Raw genomic sequence first — 22,580 nt, forward strand, 5'->3', positions numbered from 1 at the left:
TTTGAAACGCAACCAGGAGCATCTCAAATGTAAAAATTATTTCAAACAAATACCCATTTGCCTCACCCATTTGCAACCACCTTAGAGTACGTAGCTCCATGACAAATACAAACAGCTCCAGAAGAAATGCCAGCGCAGGCAGCTGGAGGAGTTAGCACAGAGGTGAGAATCTGGTTGATATAGTAGCAAGAGGAACTCTGGAAGAGACAGTCCTTTAGCCTTTTTTTTTAATGATCTGACCTTAGCTGCACAGAATGGCTTTCATTGTTATGATTCCACATAACTTACAATATATCCCAAACAATCTCAGCCCCTCTAGCATTCCTTCTTCCTCACTTTCTGAAAATAATTTCAACAGGTTTTTCATTCTGTTTTCACAGAGAAGCAGAGCTTCTCTGCGGTGGCATCTGGACCAGTGTGATGCATGAGAGAATTACAGACCCCAGCACTTGGGGATGATAAAGACCTACCTTCATGGAGGATCTTTTCATGCTTCATTTGTCCAAAAACAAACAAACAAAAACCCACGCTTTCCACATATCACATAACTAATCAGTGGCAGGGCTAATTACTGGACAGTAACAAGAGAGTCGCAGCAGGCTTGAGGGCTTCTGTGCCTTAGCGTGTAATAATTCTATGCCAGAATAGAGTGAATTCTTTATCTGTTCTTGGAATTTCAACTAGGATGACCACTTGTGAAAGAGGAAGATATGTAAGGTAATGCTACACACTCTTCACCTGCTCACTAAGCGATTTCTATGAGCTCATCCCAAATGCACATGCAAACCGATCATGGCCTTCACAGGGGTAGCCTTTGTTTTGTGAGTGTGGCTGAGCGTGTGCCTCGCTGTGGGAAATGGACTGTGTTGAAGGTCTGAGGGTCTCCTTACCGGATACACATGTGCAGGACATTCAGACATGTGAACTCGATCTGGCCTAGTTTGTGTCTTGTTGACGTGGAGTTTATCTATTATGACCTAGAGAGAGAATTTGCAGGAAAGAAGTTTACAGGAGGGCTACTGCAAGGCAGGGCCAAGGACGGTGAAGTCTGGAGGCCATTAATCAGATTGTCATCTCTAATCTCTGGGGATGCCTGGGATGGAAAATCCAGAGTGGGCTTTCATGTTTTTTGTCATGGGTGTGAGCACCGGAAGCTTAAATCTGAGAAGAGAGCCAGTAACCGGGCGCCATGCCCCTGGGGTGTGAGCTCTTCATCTGAATTAGACATGATGAGCAAGGTCCTCCTGCTGAATTAGCGCCAGGTCTTTTCAAAGTGACAAAGGGGTAATAACAGAGTTGCAAGTGAGTTCTAGGCCCCGGTGTGCACTGGGGTAGAATCATGACGACACAGTTTCCTAGCTGCGCTGTTTTAGGGGACCTCTGTTTTCGTTTGTTTGCTTACCACCAAGAATACATGTGAACTTGGGTTAAGGGACCAGCTCCTAACAGTCAAGCTTTGAGTGAGCTTCACTGCAATACCTCATACAATAATTCTAGTAACTCTGACTCATCCAATGCAGATAAGGAGAATGAGTAATAGAGCACAAAAATACTGAGCATGAGTAAATACATATTTAATGAGTACAAAAACCTAATATCTAAAAGGTACTTGTTTCTCCCCCAACACCCTATAAGCAGAATAAAGAAGTTGGGCAGGAGCTGGGAGGGTGGCTCAGTGGAAGAGTGTTCGCCTTGCATGCATGAGGCCCTTGGTTCAATTCTTCAGCACCACATAAGAAGAAAAAGCTGGAAGTGGCACTGTGGCTCAAGTGGGAGAGTGCTAGCCTTGAGCTGAAGAGCTGAGGAAAGTGTCCAGGCCCAGAGTTCAGGCCCCACGACCAACAAAAAAAAAAAAACAAAAAACAAAAAAAAGAAGTTGGACAGTAGCTGTCAATCAGAAGCACAAAGCACCATCTTAGAAGCACCCAAGTCGGATCCCAAAGGTGCAGGATGACAACTTTCATAACAGCCAACAGATCTGGAGTGCCTGTGCACCTTGGCTTACACCAGGATGAGCTCAGCCTGACAGGACCCCACTGGAGACCCGGTCTTCTGAGCACACCCTGCTGAGGGCGAACAGGGGACAGTCCCACAGTGTAACTTCATAATCATAATGAAGAGCTGTAGGCACAGATATTTTCTGAAACACCAGGGTTCCAAGGCCAACCCTGTGCGCATCTGATTGCAAAGGAAAGCCACTGTGGCGTAATCAGTCCTCTCAGGCACCGAGTGTCATCCCTCAGGAGAGACGTTTCCCACTTTGATTCCATCAGGACTTGCCTGACAGAGAGTGTGAATTCGAGGTGAGAAAATCACTCCTGGGAAACTTGGAAGGGTTTGAGTGAGTGAGCCTAAATTATTTCCCAAGTTCAACCGTCTACTATCTCTGGCTGACTCATTAAACTTCAAAAGGTTGTGCCTTTTCCTGCCTCAGAGGAATGATGGGAACCTAATGAGCCAGACTTCCTTGTAGCACACTGTTACCATCACATCAAGTAAGCTGCAGAATGTTGGAAAATCTACTCAGAGAAGAAAAACCAAACCAAACCGGGAAGGTGTTCACTCTACTTCTGCTGCATATGTGCTCAGTGATTATATAAATAAAGCTTGAGACAGACTTAATGAAATTACATAGTTTAGAGACATATGAAAATATAGCAAAATCATAAAGATCTGGGAGGTGAATGGTTATCACAGAAAGTCTGAGCAGTGTTTGCCTTTAGAACGAGGGAAATGACCATGAGGGTCAATTTATCAGAGCAAAATAACAATCATAAATACATATGCACTGGATATCCCAGGCCCTCCATGAACTAAGAAAACTGAAGAGAGAAATGGACACTGGGATGATAGTGGGAGACTTGCATTTGTATAGGAAGTAATGGGTAAAATATTTGAACAATCTGTGAATAAGAGCCACCAGGCAGCAGTGGCTCACTCCTGTGATCCTAGCTACACTGGAGGCTGAAATCTGAGGATCGCAGTCCAGGAGACTCCTATCTCCACTTAACCACTAGAAAACTAGAAGTGGTGCTGTGGCTCAAAGTGGTAGAACTCTGGCCTTGAGCAAAGAAGCTCGGGGACAGTGCTCAGGCCCTGAGTTCAAGCCCCACGACTGACAAAAAGAGAAAAACAGAGGACATAAAGAATACTGTAGAAAATGAGGGCTTTGTAGGCCTGCACAAAGCCCCGCAGACATCGGCAACAGAAGACACGTTCTCAAGTGCATGTGGGCGTCTTCATCATAAACCACATTTTAGGTCATAACAGAAGTCTTAACAAATGGACCTAACTGAGGAGGTTCAAAGGTAAACCGAACACTACAAAATGCAGCTGAAAGAAATGAAGGAATACAGAAAAAAATGAAAAGACGCCTGGTGCTCATGGATGGTAAGACTTTACATTGTTATGCACTACATGAAGCAAGGTACACATTCAAAGCAACCCCTCCGCCAGTTCCAATGGCGTATCTTTACATGGATAGAAAAATGAATCCTGATTCATGTGGAATCACAAAGGATCCCCAAAGCCAAAATAGCCTCGAAAGAAATAAGGAAGCTGGATGCATCGTGCTTCCTAATTTCAAAATATATTAAAATCTCTACCATAACCTAATTTGGATAGCACTGGAATTAAGAAAAACATGTACCCCAATAGAACAAAACAGAGAGCCAAGAAATAAAACTCCTACATATCTGGTCAACTAGTCTTTGAGAAAGAAACACATAAAGAACAATTGCCTTTGCTAAGGATAATCTACACTCACCAAAGTTTTCTGGAAAACGGACCCAAATGATTTTAGGAAATGACATTATCTCCTAAGAGATAAGCATATATGTGCAGATAAACACAAGTACACAAATAAACACAGGCGTGCAGATAAACACAGACATGCAGATAAACACAGACTTGCAGATAAACACAGGCATGTAGTTAAACACAGACCTGTAGATAAACACAGACCTGTAGATAAACACAGGTGATATTGATGCCTCTGTTTTGCATGATGAGCATGCAGCCCAGCTGCCAGCCACCAGCCTCATGCAGCTACTGAGCGTTGGAAATGTGGCTAGTGCAAAAATCCAAAATTTCACTCCAAAGTTAAAAACTAAATTAATAAATCACATTTCTATAGCTATGGTGCTGTTTCGGACCTTTTTGTGTGTTAAATTATTCATATTCCCCAAATACCGAATGCAAAATGTAGGGGGAAAAACTTGCCAGAACAAGTTGCTAGCAATGCTAGTGGTTTTCAGGCTTGTGTCTAGAGCTGCTAATTGTAATAAGAAGAATGTGGCGGTGCTGACATAATGCCGTCATTCTTAATTATCCTAAAATGAGGTATGTAAGGGAAATAACAAGGTTGTTCTGTCAATCACAAAACTGTTTTTCAAAATTGTAAATCACAGCTAGTCTGTTTTTGTCATTTACATCTCGATCCATCTGGAACATTTGTAATCAAATTTCATGGAAGGTAACAAGCACTTTTTTAAAATAATAAAACAAGAAATACTTTTAAGTTTTGCATAATTTTTTTCTTTTTTTCTTGTCAGCCGTAGGGCTTGAACTCCGTGCCTGGGTGCTGTCCCTGAGCTCTTTCACTCAATGCTAGTGCTCTTCTACTTTGAGCCACAGTGTCATTTCTGGTTTTCTGGTGTTTAATTGGAGATAAGTCTCATGGATTTTCCTGCCCAGGCTGGCTTTGAACCATGATCCTCAGATCTTAGCCTCCTGAGCAGCTAGGATTACAGGCATGAGCCACTGGTGTCCAGCACATTTTAGGTAAGTTTTGTGAATTTAATAGTATTCTGCATCAGGTATATATGGCTCATGACTGTATTATTAGTATATGTTTAGAGTATATAAGGCTGGTTGCAGAAAACTGAGATGGTAGAGCCAGTTTGGATTAGCTAAGTTAGTAAGTTATATTAGAACATAACTGGATATAGCACACCTAAACCCAAATACAAGTGCTTTAAACAAATTCTATTTTACAGCTATGAAGTGTTGATTGATATACCACTAGAATATGATGGTAATTATCTTCTCTGTAGCACTCACTGAAAGGCTTCTGTTTATCCTTCACCATTCAAGTGGACTTCTTCCCTTTTTGTTTTGTAAGAATAATCACTGATTCCTTGCAGATTTTAAGGCTGGAATATACCATCACAGAGGAAAGAGTCTATAGTTCACATAAGTGAAAAATGAGGAAGAAGTGATTTGAAGTGGGAAGGTTACCGAGTTAGCAAGCATTAACTTGCCAGGAAGCCCGAGCAGGCTCAAAGATTGAGACACCAGGCTGACAAATGGCAGACAGGGCACTTGCTGAAGGAGTAGCTAGGGAAACACCTTTATGACCAGGCCTGGTAATAATTCCCATAGCAAGCCTTGTCCATAGACACCCTAAAATGTACACAGTCTAAGAAGAAAAGGCAATGTTTCCAGAGCATTGATGGTACCAAAAAGAGAAGAAAAGAAACAGACATGGGAAGGCAAGCATCATTAGAAGTGATTTCTTGGTAGGAAAGCAAACACAGGGACTTCACAACTATTTAATATTTTTAAACTGTAACTTCTTGAACCACTGAAGACTTTCCCAGACTGCTTAGGCTAAGCGAGGAGTAACAAGAGTATTAAGTATGCGAGGTGTGATGAAGACTATTTAAGAAAGAGTAGAATTAATATAAATATGCTCATCTATGTAAAGAGATCAAGGGAGGAAGACTTCATTTTCATATATGAGTATGTAAATAGAAAGAAAATATGTAATTTTTATCAGAGAAAATAAAATACAAAACATGTAAAAATTTAAAAAAAAGAGTATTAAGTATGCGAATGATGGGGTATAGTTCTGAATGTGCATCTCGAGTACTGAGGTGGGTTAAGTGCTGAAGGGTACTCGCTAGATCATTGCATTCCAAGCAAACATTTATATTTCTTAGATAAACTCCAACTTATACATTGCATATAAAACTTTTATTTGAACCAGACTTGCTTTCTTATTCCTATTTGTTTAGTGAGGGGACAATATAACCACTCCCATTTCATGATAGTAAACACATAGGAACACAGAAAGTGTCAGACGAGTCAGGGGAGAGAGGCTCAGGTCAGCCCACAGAGGGACTGCACCTAGTGCTCACTCCAGACACTGAATGTGCTGCTCAGCCACATGAAAGAAAGTGGTACTAGAGCCTCACCTGGCTTACAACATTCTTGGGAATCCTGCAATCCAGTTGTAAAAGTTATATTATATACATAATATATAATATATATAACATGTGTTATATATTATATTATACTAACGTAATATAGACTGCACGTTACATTTTGTAAGTTAGAATGAGTATGTTAAAATATAGAATATACATAATATATACCTATATTAATAAACTATATTCAAAAGAAAGACAAGAAATCAGAACCTACAACTTCCACTTTATTCTATTCTGTTATTGTCTGGCACTTTGGGATTTTTTTGCCCTACTGTGTCTATAGTTTAGTGTTACTATATATCTCTTTTCCACTCTGTTCCCACTGGCATTGTGAAACTAACCCTGGAGACCGTGCACACCAAGAAAGTCAGCAAACGCTACATATTGGAGCTTGATTCATTTTACTGGTAGCCAAGAGTTTCGGAAGTCATGCAAAACATGTGAACAAAACATGTGAAAAGTAAAAGCATGCCCCCTGTGTTAGGAATTGCTTCAAAAATAGCATCGAACATGAAAATTTGAGAGATATTATCTGATGGGAGTGAAGTCTCATGTCCCTGAAGCAGGAACTTCACATGTCTTGCCTAAGTGAGTTTTGCCTAAGGAATTAGTGCACAGAAATGATGAGTTGGCTCTGCAGGGTTGTCTGAGGATGCAAGTTTTTGGTCAAAATTGGTCAGGTGTCACTGAGACTTCAAATGGCTATATGGAAATCACAATAAAGAGGTTTTCATGTTGTTTGTAAATGGTGTGCCCACAGGTCCAGTGTCACACCTGTGGAGTTTTCATCAATTGGTGAGAGCCAAAGGAAGCGTCTTCAGTGATTCGCAGCTGTGTGGCAGTGTTTGTCTACCTGGCTCCTGACCACCAAGGAGAGAACAGTTAGCACAATGGGGGGGGAGATGCTAATCTCTTGATTTCTTCTAGTCTGCACTCTCCTCAAAGACTTTAAAAGGGAAGAACCTTGACTCCTTAAAGGCTCCATGGGGAAGTCAGTGACAGTGTATGAATCACACCTGTCTCTGGTATTTTTCTTGCTTTCAGCATTCATTCTCCCTTCTCACAGGCACAAAGCAACACCATCAGAACAGTTGTTCCTATAACAGAAGCCAGTGTGGTCTCGAACATGTATGGCTAGGAACAGCAATTGACTGGGCATAACTTTTAAGAAAAGAAAACATGGCCCCCTCGAGCGTCACGGGGGAAAATGAAGCACGTGGAGTCACCAGTGGAAAGGATGTGATGAGCCTCTTCCATGGTGTTCCTGACCTCACACAATTACCAGAGCCACGTGCACTCCGTTGGGGTGGGAACTGACCCTGTTCCAGGGTGCTCCTGGCCTGGCCCCAAGGCGCTGAGCGGACTGAGGACAGCCCTGTGGTATGCACCTGTGCCCAGACCCGAGGATAACAAAGCGTTCATCCATCCCATGGCTGGCTAGTGAGACTTCAGCACTGGGGACTGAGCAGGTATGGGTGTGAGGAGCACCAGGGCTCCTCTTACCACTGCTTTATCACCTTGGTTTCTGGGCTGGTGATGCTCAGCTGAAGCTTCCCATTGGAATTAATTACTTAAAAACCATCAAATGCCAGCGCCAGCCTGCTCCAATTCTCATTTGCTGCTTCTGAAGTGTGCACGTTCTCAAGGCTCCTCATACAATGTTAATGTCCAGGAGGGAACAGGACTCACAGGCCCAGATAGTGGGATATGTTCCTCTAGAAGCCTCTTCTCCCAAGTTCGGACTCATGAGACATACGCCAGAGGCCACATCCAGAATCAGAAGATCTTGCAAAAGAGTACAGCCTCAGTGATTTTTATTATTCTCTTTATAAAGAAAACGGATCCTCGTGTGAAAGTTGAGCTTAAGTCACACTGAAAAGGAACCCTATTATTGTACGATACTACTGTTTTAAAGATAAATATGGCTAAATTGGGCCTCTCGTTTCTCACCAGTATTTGAAAACTGTCAGTCATGACTTGGAGTAATAAACATCACTTCGTGTTTAGAATCCGCTTGGACTCTTCCCGGGCGTGTGTGCAAGTAGGGTTGGGTCTGCAGCTGTCGGATCCAAGCCACCCAGAGGTGACCATATCCTGGGCCTCTGCCTCATCAATGGAGTCACTCATCCACAGGCTCATCATCTGATGGCATTAGTGAGAGGTAGTGGAGTCAGGAGGCTGGAGGAAATGAGGGAGCCCCTGTGAAATGAAAGGCTTATCTTGCCCTTCGCTGCATCTTCTCTCTGCTTCCTGGCTGCCCTCCACCACCGTGGTGGCCTCCATAATACTCCACCCCTTCCCCAGGCCACAGAGCCCACAGGCCATGGACTGTACCCTCTGAAGCTGCAGGCCCACACCAGAAATCCTCCCAGAAGTACGCTGGCTTCTCTTAGGAATTTTGTAACAGTGTCAAAAGACCCAACATGGTCATTAATTGCCATTTTATCCAGGCTAATGTTTATTCCTAAAGAATTCTAGGTTGTAAGATATACACTGGAATGTTACATGAAAATACTACAGAACATGAACTAAGACTGGAATCACACAGAGAAGATCAGCACCGCCCAAGGGTGGCACACAGATCTGTAAAGTGCTCCGTAAAACAACAAAGTAAAATGCCATAGAAAGACAGTGTCAGACAGTGAGCATTACTGAAAGGTGTCTGTGAGTGAGGACAACAAAACGAAATGCTTTGAGAGACCTTGGATGATGGCGTTGGGCGTGATGGGAGGTGGAAAGCAGGGGAGGACTGAAGTCTGTAAGTGCATGCGTACAATGCCAAGTGAAATCCTTTAAACAATTAACAGGCCCTAAATACAGTGAATGACAGTCCGCTCTGGCCCTGGGTACTAGTGGGAAGGGAGAGGAAGAAGTGAGAGAAGGTGTGTGTGTGTGTGTGTGTGTGTGTGTGTGTGTGTGTGTGTGTGTGTGTGTGTGTGTGTGTGTGTGTGTGTGTGTGTGTGTGTGTGTGTAGGAAAGAGAGAGAGAGAACGAGAGAGAGAGAGAGAGAGAGAGAGAGAGAATATGCCCAAAATGCTTCATGTACAAGCATGAGGACGGAACTGCGGAGCTTGCCGGGGTTGTCCTGGAAGGGAGAGGGGGAGAAGGCAGAGTGATGTAGGACTGAGTATGATCAGATGTGCCCAGATGAAAGCCTCTTGTATAACTAATTGATGCTAATAAAGAGGTAGAAAAATACCACAGAATTTCGACTCTCTTGCCAGATAAATGTGTTATGAGTTTTACCACTTACAGTTCTATGATTCATGGAAAGAAAGGCCGGCTTCAAGCATTATTTTTACTGAGAAGGATATGCGAAATCATTCTTCTCAGAAATTCTTTTCCTTCCTTTTAATTCCTCCAACAGCTTAAAAATTGGTGCCTATCACAAATCAGTAATAATTGTTAGTATGTGATGTTAATTTGCTAGCTGTTTTGACACGTCTCTGACTTTGCCTATAGTGCCCCGAAACTGAATTTAGATTTGTCAATGACAACCTACAGTATAGGAGCAACAGCTCAAAGAGCAATGTGTCCTCGGGCCTGACAGTAGGGCCCGGGCCTCCAGGGTCTGGAGTCTCAGGGAACCTGGGACCTGGTTATGCAGGCGGTGCAGCGGCAGCAGAGTTGTCTCCGTGGGCTGGGAGGCAGAAGCCGGACCTGGCAAGCGGTGCGCTGCAGAATGATCTAGGCAATTTGCACTCATTTTTAACTTCATGAAAATGGAGAAATGGAACAGAGTCAGGAGGGCGCAGCCAGAGCCCCGTGGGAGGGGAAAGCTTCATGGCTCTGTGTCAGGGCTCCCGGCCCTGCACTTGCTCATCCATTCCCCACTCCGACCACCCCTCCAGCACTGTCACTTGTGTTCACATCCCTACACCATTCCAGTGTGTCTGCTTTCACACTTTAATCACTATTACAGGGTATGTTTATTTCCCGTTACCAATATATCACTGTATTTGTGAAACTCATTTTATGGGCTGTGGGTTCAGTTTAAGCTTCATTGCCTCTTCGTAGCCGTGGTTAGAACCAGATTTTGAGACACTTGATGTTTTCCACGACTGTGGGTTCTTTGGGGGGAAAAGAACTCAGAAATCTTTTTGTCCGGTTACTTTTACAAAATGTGCGCATAGAATGCATCACAAGAGAGCAGCCAGCAAGAGCGAGTGGGGAGAAGCAGGAGGCTGAGAGTGTGACTTCACTGTCTACTGCTGGACTACATCGAAGTGTCAGGGTGTTAAGGGCTGCGCCACCAGAAGTAGGAATGTGTTGCAGCTCAGCCCAGCAGAAGCCCCCACACCCCCTCTGCTCACCATGGACAGAGACTGAGCCCTTGACTTAAGGGGAGTGCAACTGAGGAAATTGCTATTAACACTTTAATCTGTTTGGATTTAAATAACCGGTGGGACAGGTTGCTACTAAAATGCAAAGTGCAATTCTGCACAGCCCTGGGAAGCTCAGGGCACATTCATGTTCACTTTTGGAGATTGGATGGTTACCACCTGTGTGCCACAACAGATTCCAGCACTATGCCCCCAGCATTTGGAGGGCCCCTACATTTTTCCACAGTTGTCAGACTGTTTTAACTTCAACTATTTTAGTGTCTATTTTAATTAATACCTCCTGATTATTAATGACGAAGTGTACTTTTGCATATTCATGACTATTTGAATGCTCTGCTTGTATTTTATTGATTATTTTATTATTTACTGGTGCTTGAGTACACCTTCTAAACCCAAGTTCTCGGTTGATTATATATGTTGCAAATATTCATCCATGTGGAATTTTAAACATATAGACAACCAAATCTCAATGAAATAGGAATTTTTTATGGGGTCAGGACAGTTTTAAAGGTTTCCCAGGTGATATTCATCTACTGAGACAGGAATGCATTTGAATTCAGTGTAGAAGGATTTGCTGGCCATCAGAACTCTCTGAAGTCACAGACAGTAGTGAATAGGACAACTGTCTCTGGTGTCTGCTCCCTGGATCTGACACACCACAGGCTTAACCTCCTTGTGTCTGCTTTTTCCCATGTAAAACTCAACTGCCATGCCTAACACGCAGAGTCCTCATGAAAGCTAAATGAGCAATTATACAGAGCATTTAGAATCTCAGGTGAAACATAGTAATTACCTAATCACCATCTCATCACCAATTGTCATGATTATCTGCATCATCTTAACCAAAAGTTTAAGTTAGCGGTCTCCCAGGTAGAGAGCACCAGCAGCTTCCTTAATGGGAGCACGTGCGAGCCTTTTCCCCACGGAGGTCCGGGAACAGATGCCGCCTGCTTCCCTCAGAGCATACACAGTCTAGAAGTAACCAACACAGTACAGTCAGGCGGAAAGTGAAAAGGAAGCCGTATGACTTGGTGACAAAAAAAGTAGTCTCCATTCCACTTCTGCAAGTGTTATACCGTGCCTCCAAAACTGATAGTACAAAACTAATTTAGCAATAAATAATTTAGGTATAAAAGTACTAGGCAACAATAAACCCCCTCAAAGCACACAAGGAGAGCCAGTCACACCCGTGAGTCTAGTGAAAGCTTCATTTGTAGTGAAAATAGGGAAGATGGAACACTTAGGAATAGGAGCAGCCTCAGGCATCTGTGGGCCTCTGGTGCCAGACATGGCCATTGAGTGATCCACGGTGGGTGCTTATTTCATTGTGCCCAGTGCACCACACAGCTGCTGCTGAAGACTGAGCTGCCACCATTCAACACACCCAACAGCGTCAGCATCTCAGTACAACCAAGCATGGTGTCTGCATCTCAGTACAACCAAACACAGTGTTAATGTCTTAGTACAACCAAGCACGGTGTCAGCATCTCAGTACAACCAAGCATGGTGTCAGTGCCTCAGTACAATCAAGCACGGTGTCAGCATCCCAGTACAATCAAGCACAGTGTCAGCGCCTTAGTACAGCCAAGCACAGTGTCAGCATCTCAGTACAACCAAGCACAGTGTCAGAATCTCAATACAACCAAGGACAGTGTCTGCTTCTCAGTACAACCAAGCACGGTATCAGCATCTCATTACAACCAAGCACAGTGTCAGTGCCTCAGTACAATCAAGCATGGTGTCAGCATCTCAGTACAATCAAGCACAGTGTCAGTGCCTTAGTACAATCAAGAACAATGTCAGCATCTCAGTATACAACCAAGGGCAGTGTCAGCTTATCAGTACAAGCAAGCACAGTGTTAGTGTCTCAGTACAACTAAGCACAATGTCAGCATCTCTGTACAACCAAGCAGTGTCAGTGCCTCAATACAATCAAGCACAGTGTCAGAATCTCAATACAACCAAGGACAATGTCTGCTTCTCAGTACAACCAAGCATCGTGTCAGCTTCTCAGCACAATCAAGCATGGTGTCAGCATCTCAGTACAACCAAGCATGGTGTCAGTTTCTCAGTACAATCAAGCACAGTGTCAGCATCTCAGTACAACCAAGGGCAGTGTCAGCTTATCAGTACAAACAAGCACAGTGTCAGCATCTCAGTACAACCAAGCACATTCGCTTTGCTACTTGGAGAAAGTGGGATATGAACACTGAAGTGCACGGCTGTTTATATTTTTATTTCATGTTGCACACAGAATTGTTCTTCTAGATGCAGTACCAGTACAGTAAAAAGAAAGGCACAAGAAGCTGTTTTATCTGAGAAGATAAATAATTGAAATAATTGATTTTGTTCTTATACTACAGCTAAATAGTCAGTAGGGCCAAAACCCAAATTTTCTTTTTTCTGTGTGTTTTTTTTTTTTTTGGTGCCAGTCAAGAGTCTTGAACTCAGGAACTAGGTACTGTCCTTGAGCTTTTTTTGCTCAGGGCTAGTGCTCTACCACCTGAATCACAGTTCTACTTCCAGCTTTTGTGTGGCTCATTGGAGATAACAATCTCACCGATTTTCCCCACCAAAACTGGCTTTAAACCTCGATCCTCAGATCTCAGCCTCCTGAGTAACTAGGATTATAAGTATTTTCATAATCACCATTTAACTCATATGTATATACAAAGTCCAGCTAACTTTAAGCTACTTACTTTACTATTCCATAAAAACTCATTAGGAAAATAATAGTGCTTTCTAAGCAATTATAGAAACAGATGCTGACAATGAATTGCTTTGTAAACTTATTTTTTAAAGAAGACATTTTCCTCAAAATTAAAAAAAAAGATTTATTCTCAAGTGAGTAAAAAGCATGTTCCTTTTGGCTTTATTTACTCCTAAGGCTGAGTGTCTGTGGTCAGACTCAAACACAACCACTTTCTCCTGCTTCGCTTCAGAGTTTGTGTTCTCTACTCCACTGTCAGGGTGAAGGAAGTCCTTTCACACTTCTGGTGGCATAATCACGCATGTATCATCATGTAGAGATGTATCGTGCATGTATAGATGTATCTGCGTGGCAGGGATGCAATGTATTTGCTCCTGATGCATGGAATTTTAGAACCCTAGGAGAAGATATCCAAAGAAAATCAATTGGCATCCCCTGGCACTTATGTGGGTGATGCGGAGATCTGAACTCAGGGAGGCTGGCACTCTACCTCTGAGCCACACCCCCAGCCCTTTCTGCACTGGTGCTTTTACGATAAGGTATGATGTCCTGCATGGGCCCCTGTGGACTCTCATCCTATTGTTTTAGGCTTCCTGCCTTATCAAGGATGACCATTCCATACTGCCCCACTCAGTTATTTGGTTGAGAAGGAGTTTCATGGGCACTTTTCCAAGGCTGGGCTTGATCCATGATTCTCCCATCTCAGACTCCTCAGTAGCTAAGATTATAGGCATGAACCACTTCACTCAGATTCATGGATAATTTTGAGTTTATCACTGAAACAAGAAAAAAATATTTTAAATTATTTTAAGTTCAACCAGGCAATGGTGGCTCACACCTGTTAATCCTAGCTACTTAGGAGGCTGAGATCCAAGGATCATGATTTGAAGCCAGCCCAATCAGAAAAGCCAGAAAAGCGCTTGAGACGCTTATCTCTAATTAACTATGAAAAACAAAAAAAGACAGAAGTGAAGCTGTGGCTCAAGAGGCAGAATGCTCTCCTTGAGCAAAAAAGTGCAAGAATAACACGAAGGACCTGAGTTCAAGCTCCGAAATGCACAAAAAATACAAAAATAAAAATAAATTATCTTAAGTTCAGTTTTCCACACTCATAGATGATCATTAATCACAGGGGGTTCTAGAAACCATCATTTCTCTCAGAAGCAAAGTCATACATTAGTGATCATACTATACCAAACCTTTTAAACTGACAAACATTTCTGAGTAATTCGTTCAGACATTTCAACAGTGAACCATGAAGTATTTATTCTTCCTAAAGAAGGAATTATGTATCAAGTTTAGCCCTGAATTCCAGTCTTACAAACACCCTCAATTCATGCATTCTACCAGACATTATTCAAATCTCTGAAAGTGATTATATTATAGTAACATCATTTTATACTCATTAACTTTGATGTGACATTTCATTCTGACCATAAGTTCCGTCAAGATACAGAGAATCTGACTAATATAAACTTTAATAAAGATTAAGCAAGATGTTGTGTAAATCAATTAGAGCTCATAAAATACACTTAAAAATCAAATCTATTATTTTTTTAAATATTCAGTACAAAAACAAACTACTTGTTGGGTACCAGTGGCTCCCATGTGTAATACCAGCTATGTAGAGACTGAGACCCAGAGGATCATAATTCAAAGGAAGTTTAGGCAAAAAAATGTCCAATAGACTCCATTTTCAAAATAAGCAGCAAAATGCTAACCTGAAGGCATGGCAGAAGTAGAGAGCTGGCTAAGCCAGGAAGCTGAGCAAGAATGAGGCCCTGAGTTCAAATGTCAGTACTAGCAAAACAACCACCACCACAAGAACAAAAATAACAGTAGTCAACCTAGTATCCTCAGACACAAGCTCAGAAACACAGACTAAATGTTTAGAAATAGAGCCACAGAAACCCAATAGCTAAGGCTTTCGTACTATGACTGCAATATTCTAAAGCTTGGACTGTTACTGCTATACGAGCTGACACTGTTTTCAGAAGAAAATACAGCTTCCGTCTCCTTGAAGAAAGGGGCAAAAACTCCCCTCCACTTCTGCTGCATATAGCCTGTGCTGAGTCGGCATATTTACCAGTGAAGGCCTGTTTGGCTAAAGGAAGGCTCTCATAGGCTTGTCAACTCCAAATACATTCCATTAACACGTTAGGATCATTTTAAAGGTATCATTGCATTGTAAACAAAAATAATAATACTTTGCAATTTTATTTAGTGGTAGCCTTAAAGACCACAAACAGTTTTGCCAGGGCTGTATCAGGCCAACAACTTCATTACATGCATGGTTTAAGCTGGGTGCCAGTGAGTCATACTTGTAATCCCAGTTACTCAGGAAGCTGAGATCTGAGGATCTCAGTTCAAAGCCAGCCCAGGGGGAAAAAATATGTGAGACTTATCTCTAATTAACCACCCAAAAGCCACATATGGAGCTATGGCTCAAGAGATAGAGCTGCTATTCTTGAGCAAAATAGCTCAGAAATAGTGGCCAGGCCCTGAGTTCAAGCTCCAGGGCAGGCATACACACATAGCATACACACACACACACACACACACACACACACACACACACACACACGCACTCACAACACACTCACACGCATACATGCATTCACACACACACACACACACACACACACACACACACACACACACACACACACACCATGATTTAATGATTCCTTACTACTGCTTAAAAAATACTATTTATTTTCAACCACTTTCTTTCCTATTGCTTACCACAGAGGTTAAAATATTAATGTTTCGTCAGACTTTACAATAGAAGAATACTAGAAAAGTGAATTATTTATGGTGGAGGGAAAACCTGATTGAGGGCAGTTCATGTGTTCCACACAGTCACTTCTTTAGTTTAGGAGGATATGGGAACAAGCCGTAGTTTGCCATTCTCATAGAACAGAATAATGTAAGTGAACTCTGATGGATTCTATCTTATTCTTCTAGGGAAATTCAATTGTTCATACTTTACAAACATAACTGAAACTTAAATGACAATTCTCAATACTCTGACAAGATGTATTTTAAGAAATGGAGTTATTTTTAAGCAATGTTGAGTACAACAACATTCCCGGAGGCTGCCTCCGGGCAGCGCCATCTTGGGGAAGGGAGGGTAGAACTGCATGTTCTCCTGATCAATGAGAAGCAAGATCTTCCATCACTGTGAACTGAGCAGGGGAGGGAAGAGGGCACCGCACAGCTGCAGTGGAGAGTCTCCTCCCCACCCCCAAGAGCAACCCTTTCCACGTGAATACCAATTGATTTGCAGGGCAAGGACACCATCAGGACACCAGCCACGTCGGTGATGATGGAGTGGAATTCCTCCAATCATCTTGTTCTAAAAATATGCAACATCTGACTTCTAGTTTCCCTGGCAAATAGTGGTATTTTCTGAAATTCCTAACTGCTAAATAGTATAACCGTCATCTTGTTTAATAATGTGAATGTGTGTGTGTGTGCTTGTGCGTGCTTTGCTTCACATTCCGATTACTTTTTAATAATACTTGGTAACCGGTGGCCAACCCCTTCATCAATGAATGCCTCTTCCTATCTTAATACTTCCGGAATTACATTCTTGACCCTGCAGAGCAGGTAGAAGGAAACACAGACTGCCACTCAATCACGTGGTAAAAGCTTCTCTTACCCAGAAAATCAGTAGTGAGGAAGACAGAGGGAACTTTAATGACCAGACCCAAGGTAGCAGGAAAGAACAATTACGTATCAATACCACCCTGCAAACTGAATGCAAAAAGGGAAGAGCCTTTCAGCTGATCACTTTCAGCAGGCTGGCATCTGAGGGAGAATGAGATAAAACTATGTGCAAACCCTTTCCATTTTTGAAAGAAACACTACCAGCCCCTGTCCCCTTACTTAAGAGGTTGGGCTAAGTGGCAGGGCACCTGTGTCTCCCTAGGGTGCATTCTGGAATAAATCTGGCTTTGGAAGCAGCAGACAGGCAGGTTGGGAGCTGTGGCTGAGGACACGCCAGCTCTCCCCACCAGAGATTTTTGAATATTCCCTTTTGGGTTAAGAAGAAAACTTCTCTCTGGACTCCCCAGATGGTTTAGGGTGGCTCTCTCTGAACTCCCCGCATGTCTCAGGGTGGCCCTCTCTGGACTCCCAGGATTGTTCAGGGTGGCTCTCTCTGCACTGCCAGGATTGTTTAGGGAGGCTCTCTCTGGACTCCCCAGATGTCTCAGGGTGGCAGGAGAGGAGCGGACCCTGGGGGCTATACAGTTGAGCGCGAAGCCTGGGTTCCCAGGGTCTGGTCTGGTCCAGGAGGGTGCGTGACACCAGAGCCAGCACCTGTCCGCCCGGCAGGATCCCCTAATGGCGTCGAGTCCAAGACAACATCCGGAAGGGAATCGTCCCACCGGCCATAAAAGTGGGCCCACCCCCAGGGGCCGCGCAAAACAGGACTGCTGCCTTGGGGCCGCGCCAAGACTGGACCGCCACCGCAGGGCCGTGCATTGTTAGACCAAGGGCGGAGGTCAGTGGGGCAGGCGGTGCTCGGTCCGCGCCGTGCCCACAGCGCAGTGCGCACCCCCGCCGCGCGCCCCCTACCGTGCCGTTGCGTATCCTCCACCACGCCACGCGCGTCCCCACAGCACTGTACCTGCCGCGGGGTCCTCTCCGATCTGCTCCGGCTCCACTCCCAGTCGGATAGGCCGGGCCTCTGGCTCTCCTCAGGCGACCGTCGTTTCTCCGGGCCGTCTCGCGGGGTGCCGTCTCCCTGGGCCTCGTCGGGAAGCGCGCCTGGCCCCGGGCGGCTGCCGGGCTCCCGCGCGTCCGCCAGGCGGCCGCCGGGCGCGGCGCTGTCCGCGGGCCTGGTGCTGACCTCCTCCCGCGCGGCGCTGTCCGTGGGCCCGGTGCTGACTTCCTCCCGCTCGGCGCTGTCCGCGGGTCCGGTGCTGACCTCCTCCCGCGCGGCGCTGTCCGCGGGTCCGGTGCTGATCCCCGCCGGGCTCGCGCGGCCCGCGGCGTGGCGGTGCGTTCTGGAGTCAGCCCCGGGGCCGCCCGCGCCGGGCGGGGCCGGGCCGTGCTGGGCGCAGTCCTCGTCCCGCGCTAGCCGATAGATGCCGTAGCTCTGCTGGAAGGACAGGCTGAACTCGAAGCCTCTCCTCTTGGCTAGGGGGGAACAGGAAACAAGCGGCGCGGTCAGCGGGTCATGAAAATTTCTAAAGTAATTCTGCCATGAAGCTGATTGCTGACTGTACACGGATATTAACTTCTGCAACTGAAAAATGGCCCTGGGTGAACTGCTTTCATCTCATCTTCTTTGTGCAAGAATCATGCGCTAGCTTATTCTGAGCAAAGGATTGTTCTGTTTTGTGCCGGTTGAGGGGCTCGAACTCAAGGCATGGGCACTTGTCTCCGCGCTCTTTTGCTCAAGGCTGACACCCTGTCAGAGCTCCACTTCCGGTTTTCTGGTGGTTAACTGGAAATAGGAGTCTCTGGATCTTTCCTGCCCAGGTTGGCTTTGAACCCTGATCCTCGAGTCTCAGCCTCCTGAGTAGCTGGGATGACAGGCGCTAGCCGCCAGGGCCCGGCTGTGCAAAGGACTAGGAAGGAGACAGTTAATACAGCACAGTGAGTGACCAGATCTAGGAATTCCTAACTTCTGTCGGGTTGTCTAACTGGTAGCAGGTAAAAGTGCGCAGCTCTCGGAATGGTTTCCAGGTTTAGGGATCCTGGGCTGCCGCGCTGTGGAGCTTTGTCCTAGTTCTAGGCTAGGCACGCTCCCGAGAATGCAAAACGACAGACTGAGGAGCCTGGCTGGGTTCCGTGCCAACCGAACAACGAAGGCCTCCGAGCCTTCCTCAGACCCAGGCGGACCTTTTTGGCTGGTTGGTGTTAGGCCATGGCGTTCTCATAGCGAAGAACACTCTAGATTTTTAATGTGGGAACAGCTTTGGGGGCTCCGCGCAGGGGAGTCCACCCACCCTGCCCGCTGGCCACGCGCAGTCGCTGCACACGACGCTTATATTCTCATTCCGCCCCGCCTGGGGGTCCTATGTTCTCCGTGTTTCCCGTGGGGCCGCCCCGTGTTTCCCATGGGGCCACCCTGTGTTCTCCGTGTTTCCCGTGGGGCTGCCCCATGTTTCCCATGGGGCCACCCCGTGTTCTCCGTGTTTCCTGTGGGCAACCCCGTGTTCCCTGTGTTCCCCGTGGGGCCGCCCCGTGTTTCCCGTGGGGCCGCCCCTGGGCGGGCCCCAGGCTGGGGCACTCACCGGTCCTCCCGTCTGAGGCTGAGGTGTATGGGTTCCGTCCGCAGTCGACGGCGCAGCCGCAGGGCAGGTGTGCCCAGCGCCCGGACAGCGCGAACAGTGGTGTCACGGAGGCAGCCAGCAGGGTTAGCAGGAAGCCGAGTGTCTCCAGGCCCGGGCTGCGTAGCCCTGCCGCGTGCTGCACCAGCATGTGCGCCTGCGGACACGCGGTGGTCAGGCCGGCCTGGGGCTCAGCGCCCCGGTGCCAGGGTCCCCGAGCTCTCCGCTCCCGACCCCGGCCCGTACCGTTCACTCCATCAGCAAGGGGGCCGGTCCACCCCGCCCCCAGCCAGGGTCACCCCGCCCAGCCAGGGTCATCCCCCCCACAGATGGGGTCACTCCGCCCCCAGCCGGGGTCACGGGGAAGGGGCACTGTGCACGTCTCCAAATTCCCCTTCATCCCTGGCCCTCATCCCCACGCGGCCCTCATCCCCACGCAGGCGCTGCAGCCCCCTCCCGGGCTGGCCAGGGCTGGCATGGACGTCGTCTCCCCCGTACCCTGCCTCTCCTCCAGCGGGGGCCGGGGCTTCTTCAACAGGCAGAGGGAAAGAGGCAAGAGGAGGCGGGAAGGAAAACCTTCCATCTTTGTTTTCCTTTGCTTTCCCCATTAATTTTGTCCGTCTATCTGTCTGTCGGTCTGTCTCTGTCTGTCTGTGTCCTACGGCTTGAACGCTGGACCTAGACACCATTCCCGAGCTTCTTTGCTCAAGGCTGGCGCTCCACCACTTGACCCACAGCTCCGCTTCAGATTCGGGCGGCTTTCCGGAGCCTCAGACTTCTCCGCCCGCGTGCAACACTCGGCTCCCCGCTTCCCGAGGAGCTGGGATCGCAGGTGGAGCCACGTGCCCGCCCCTTACCTATGTGGCCTTGACAGGCTCCTGCTCTGGCCGCCCGCGGGTTCACAGGGGCCTGGGCGGACTCCGTGGGGAGAGGAGGCCGAGCTCGCCGTCCTGTGCCCGCGCCGTCCGAGAGTTACCGCCGCGCCCGCGCGCTCCCTCCCCGCCCCACGCGCGCGGAACTCCCCAGGGGCACGGGCGCCCCGCAGCGCCGCACCCCGGGGGCCCGTGGCCCCGAGCGCGCCCCTCCGCCCAGGCCAAGGGCTCCTGCCGCGGGTCCCCCCGCCTGCGCCCTCCCCGAGCCTTTACCATCATGGGCAGCCACAGGACAGCTTTGGTCAGCGCCAGGATGAGGGCGAAGCGCCGCTGCGCCACGCTGCGCTCGAAGCTCCGGCTGTCCCACGGGTTCTGGCGCTCGCGGGCTCCGGCCTGGGGGCCGTCGGGCGGGCCAGGTCCCGGAGACGCGAGCGGGGACCCCGGGTCAGAGGCCGCGCGGCGCCCTGGCGGAGGGGAGTCCGGGACGGACGCGCCGCCGGCGATCGCCCGGTACTGGGCCTGGGCTCGCGGCGGCGCCTCGGAGCACAGGAGCGGCGGCGCGAGTGGCCCGGCCAGGCCAGCGAGCAGCGCCAGGGCGGCAGCGTAGAGCGCGCAGAGCGGCGGCACGGCGGGCCCCGCCACGCGGCAGCCCCAGGCCGTGCGCTCGAAGGCGCCCCAGCCTCCCAGAGGCAGCGCGGCCAGCCCCAGGCCCGCAGCGCCCGCGCCCAGCGCCGCGCCCAGCGCCCTGCCACGGCCCCGGCAGCCCGCCGGCGTCCCCGCCGCCCGGCGCAGGCTGACGAAGCTATATCCCACCAGGAGGGCGGCCTTGAGGTTCCCGGAGAGGCCCTGGCCGGTGTAGAGCAGCGCGGCGGCGGCGCACAGGGGCCGCGCGTGGCCGGGCGCGTCGCGGGGCCACTGCAGGCGCAGGAAGAGCCCTGCCGCCACGGCGCCCACAAGGTCGTCCACGGAGCAGGCGGCCACCAGCGCGGGCAGCGCGCCCCGGCGAGGCACGGGCAGCAGCGCTGCCAGCGAGCCCACGCCGCCTGCCAGCGCGGCCAGCGCCAGCGCGCCCGTCACGCAGAAGAGGGCGACGTCCGGGACGCCTGGAGCGCCGCGCGCCGCCGTGGAGTTGAGCGCCTCGGGCCACGCGTCCGAGCCATTGCTGGAGTTGCTGAGCGGAGCAGCCATGGTCCTCGGGCGGCGGACCCCGCGCGCCCCCGCGCGCCTCCGAGACCGCCAGGCGCGGCTCCGCCGGACCCCGCTCAACCCATGCCCGAGCACCGACTGGTCCGCGCTGGACACCGGCCGGGAGCGCCTCCGCGGCGGGAAGCAGCCCCGGCGCCCCTGCGCCCCGAGGGCGGCGGCCTGCGTCCCCGGTGCCCGGCGGCTGGACTGGGTTCACTTTTAAGAGCGAGAGACGCCGGGGTCCAGAGTCAAAGGCAAGTGGGCTTTACAGAGCGAGCTAGCTAGCGAGAGAGGCAGACAGACAAGCAGCGCCGGGGCGGGGTCGGGCGGCGAGCGGGCGGGAGCGGCGGCGGGGCGCGGGTCCCAGCCCCGGCGGCTCCGAGCCGCGTCGGGGAGCCGGGGGGAGGAGCCAGGCCGCGCCGGGGTGGGGAGCGGAGGGGGCCGGGGAGGATCGGGGCGCTCGACTTCCCGCCCGCTGCTGCCCTCGGCGTGGGCGCCCGCCCCGCCCCGCACGTCCCCGGAGGGCTCCGGCGGCTCCCACACCCCTGGCTTCCGCGGCTGCTCCTCCAGGTGTCCCGGCAGCGACCTTCGCCCACGGAGAGGGGCATCCACGGCATCTGCAAGCACCCAAGGCGGTCCGGGAGCGGAAGGGCCGGGGAGGGGAGCGCGGGGGAGGGGAAGGCAGGACGGGGCGGGGCCGGGGAGGGCGGGGCAGGGGAGGGGAGGAGGGGGACGTTGGCCAGGCCTTTTTACCGGGCTTGGGCGTGGGACGCCAGTCTTGTCTTGGATTTCGTCTGGCTCGAAGTCGGCCTGGCCCACCTTTGGTGGGGTGTTTTCGTGTCCCAGGACACTAGAGGCCGGGGCTCCTCCCGAGCCGGCCCCGGTGGAGCAAGGCCAGTGCTCCTGCACTTTGAGCCTGAGTTCGCGCCCGCGGAGAAAACCTGTGCTGCAGGGGCCCTGGCTGTGCCGCG

The 22,580-nt window shown here is 49.0% G+C and overlaps 1 protein-coding gene across 1 annotated transcript in view; it reads right to left on the reverse strand.

The window, feature by feature from the left end:
- Positions 1–21,612, reverse strand: part of Gpr149 (G protein-coupled receptor 149) — a 38,180-nt gene extending 16,568 nt beyond the window's left edge. The window contains exons 1-3 of the mRNA XM_042685849.1: positions 20,698–21,612; positions 19,517–19,709; positions 17,902–18,413 (exon numbers count right to left, since the gene is read on the reverse strand). Coding sequence (XP_042541783.1) covers positions 17,902–18,413; positions 19,517–19,709; positions 20,698–21,612 — 1,620 coding nt within the window. The remainder of the gene's footprint in view (positions 1–17,901; positions 18,414–19,516; positions 19,710–20,697) is intronic.
- Between the last annotated feature and the right edge of the window lie 968 nt (positions 21,613–22,580).

Source organism: Dipodomys spectabilis, unplaced genomic scaffold, assembly GCF_019054845.1.
Source record: "Dipodomys spectabilis isolate Male_0828 unplaced genomic scaffold, ASM1905484v1 ptg000095l, whole genome shotgun sequence".
Taxonomy (NCBI): domain Eukaryota; kingdom Metazoa; phylum Chordata; class Mammalia; order Rodentia; family Heteromyidae; genus Dipodomys; species Dipodomys spectabilis.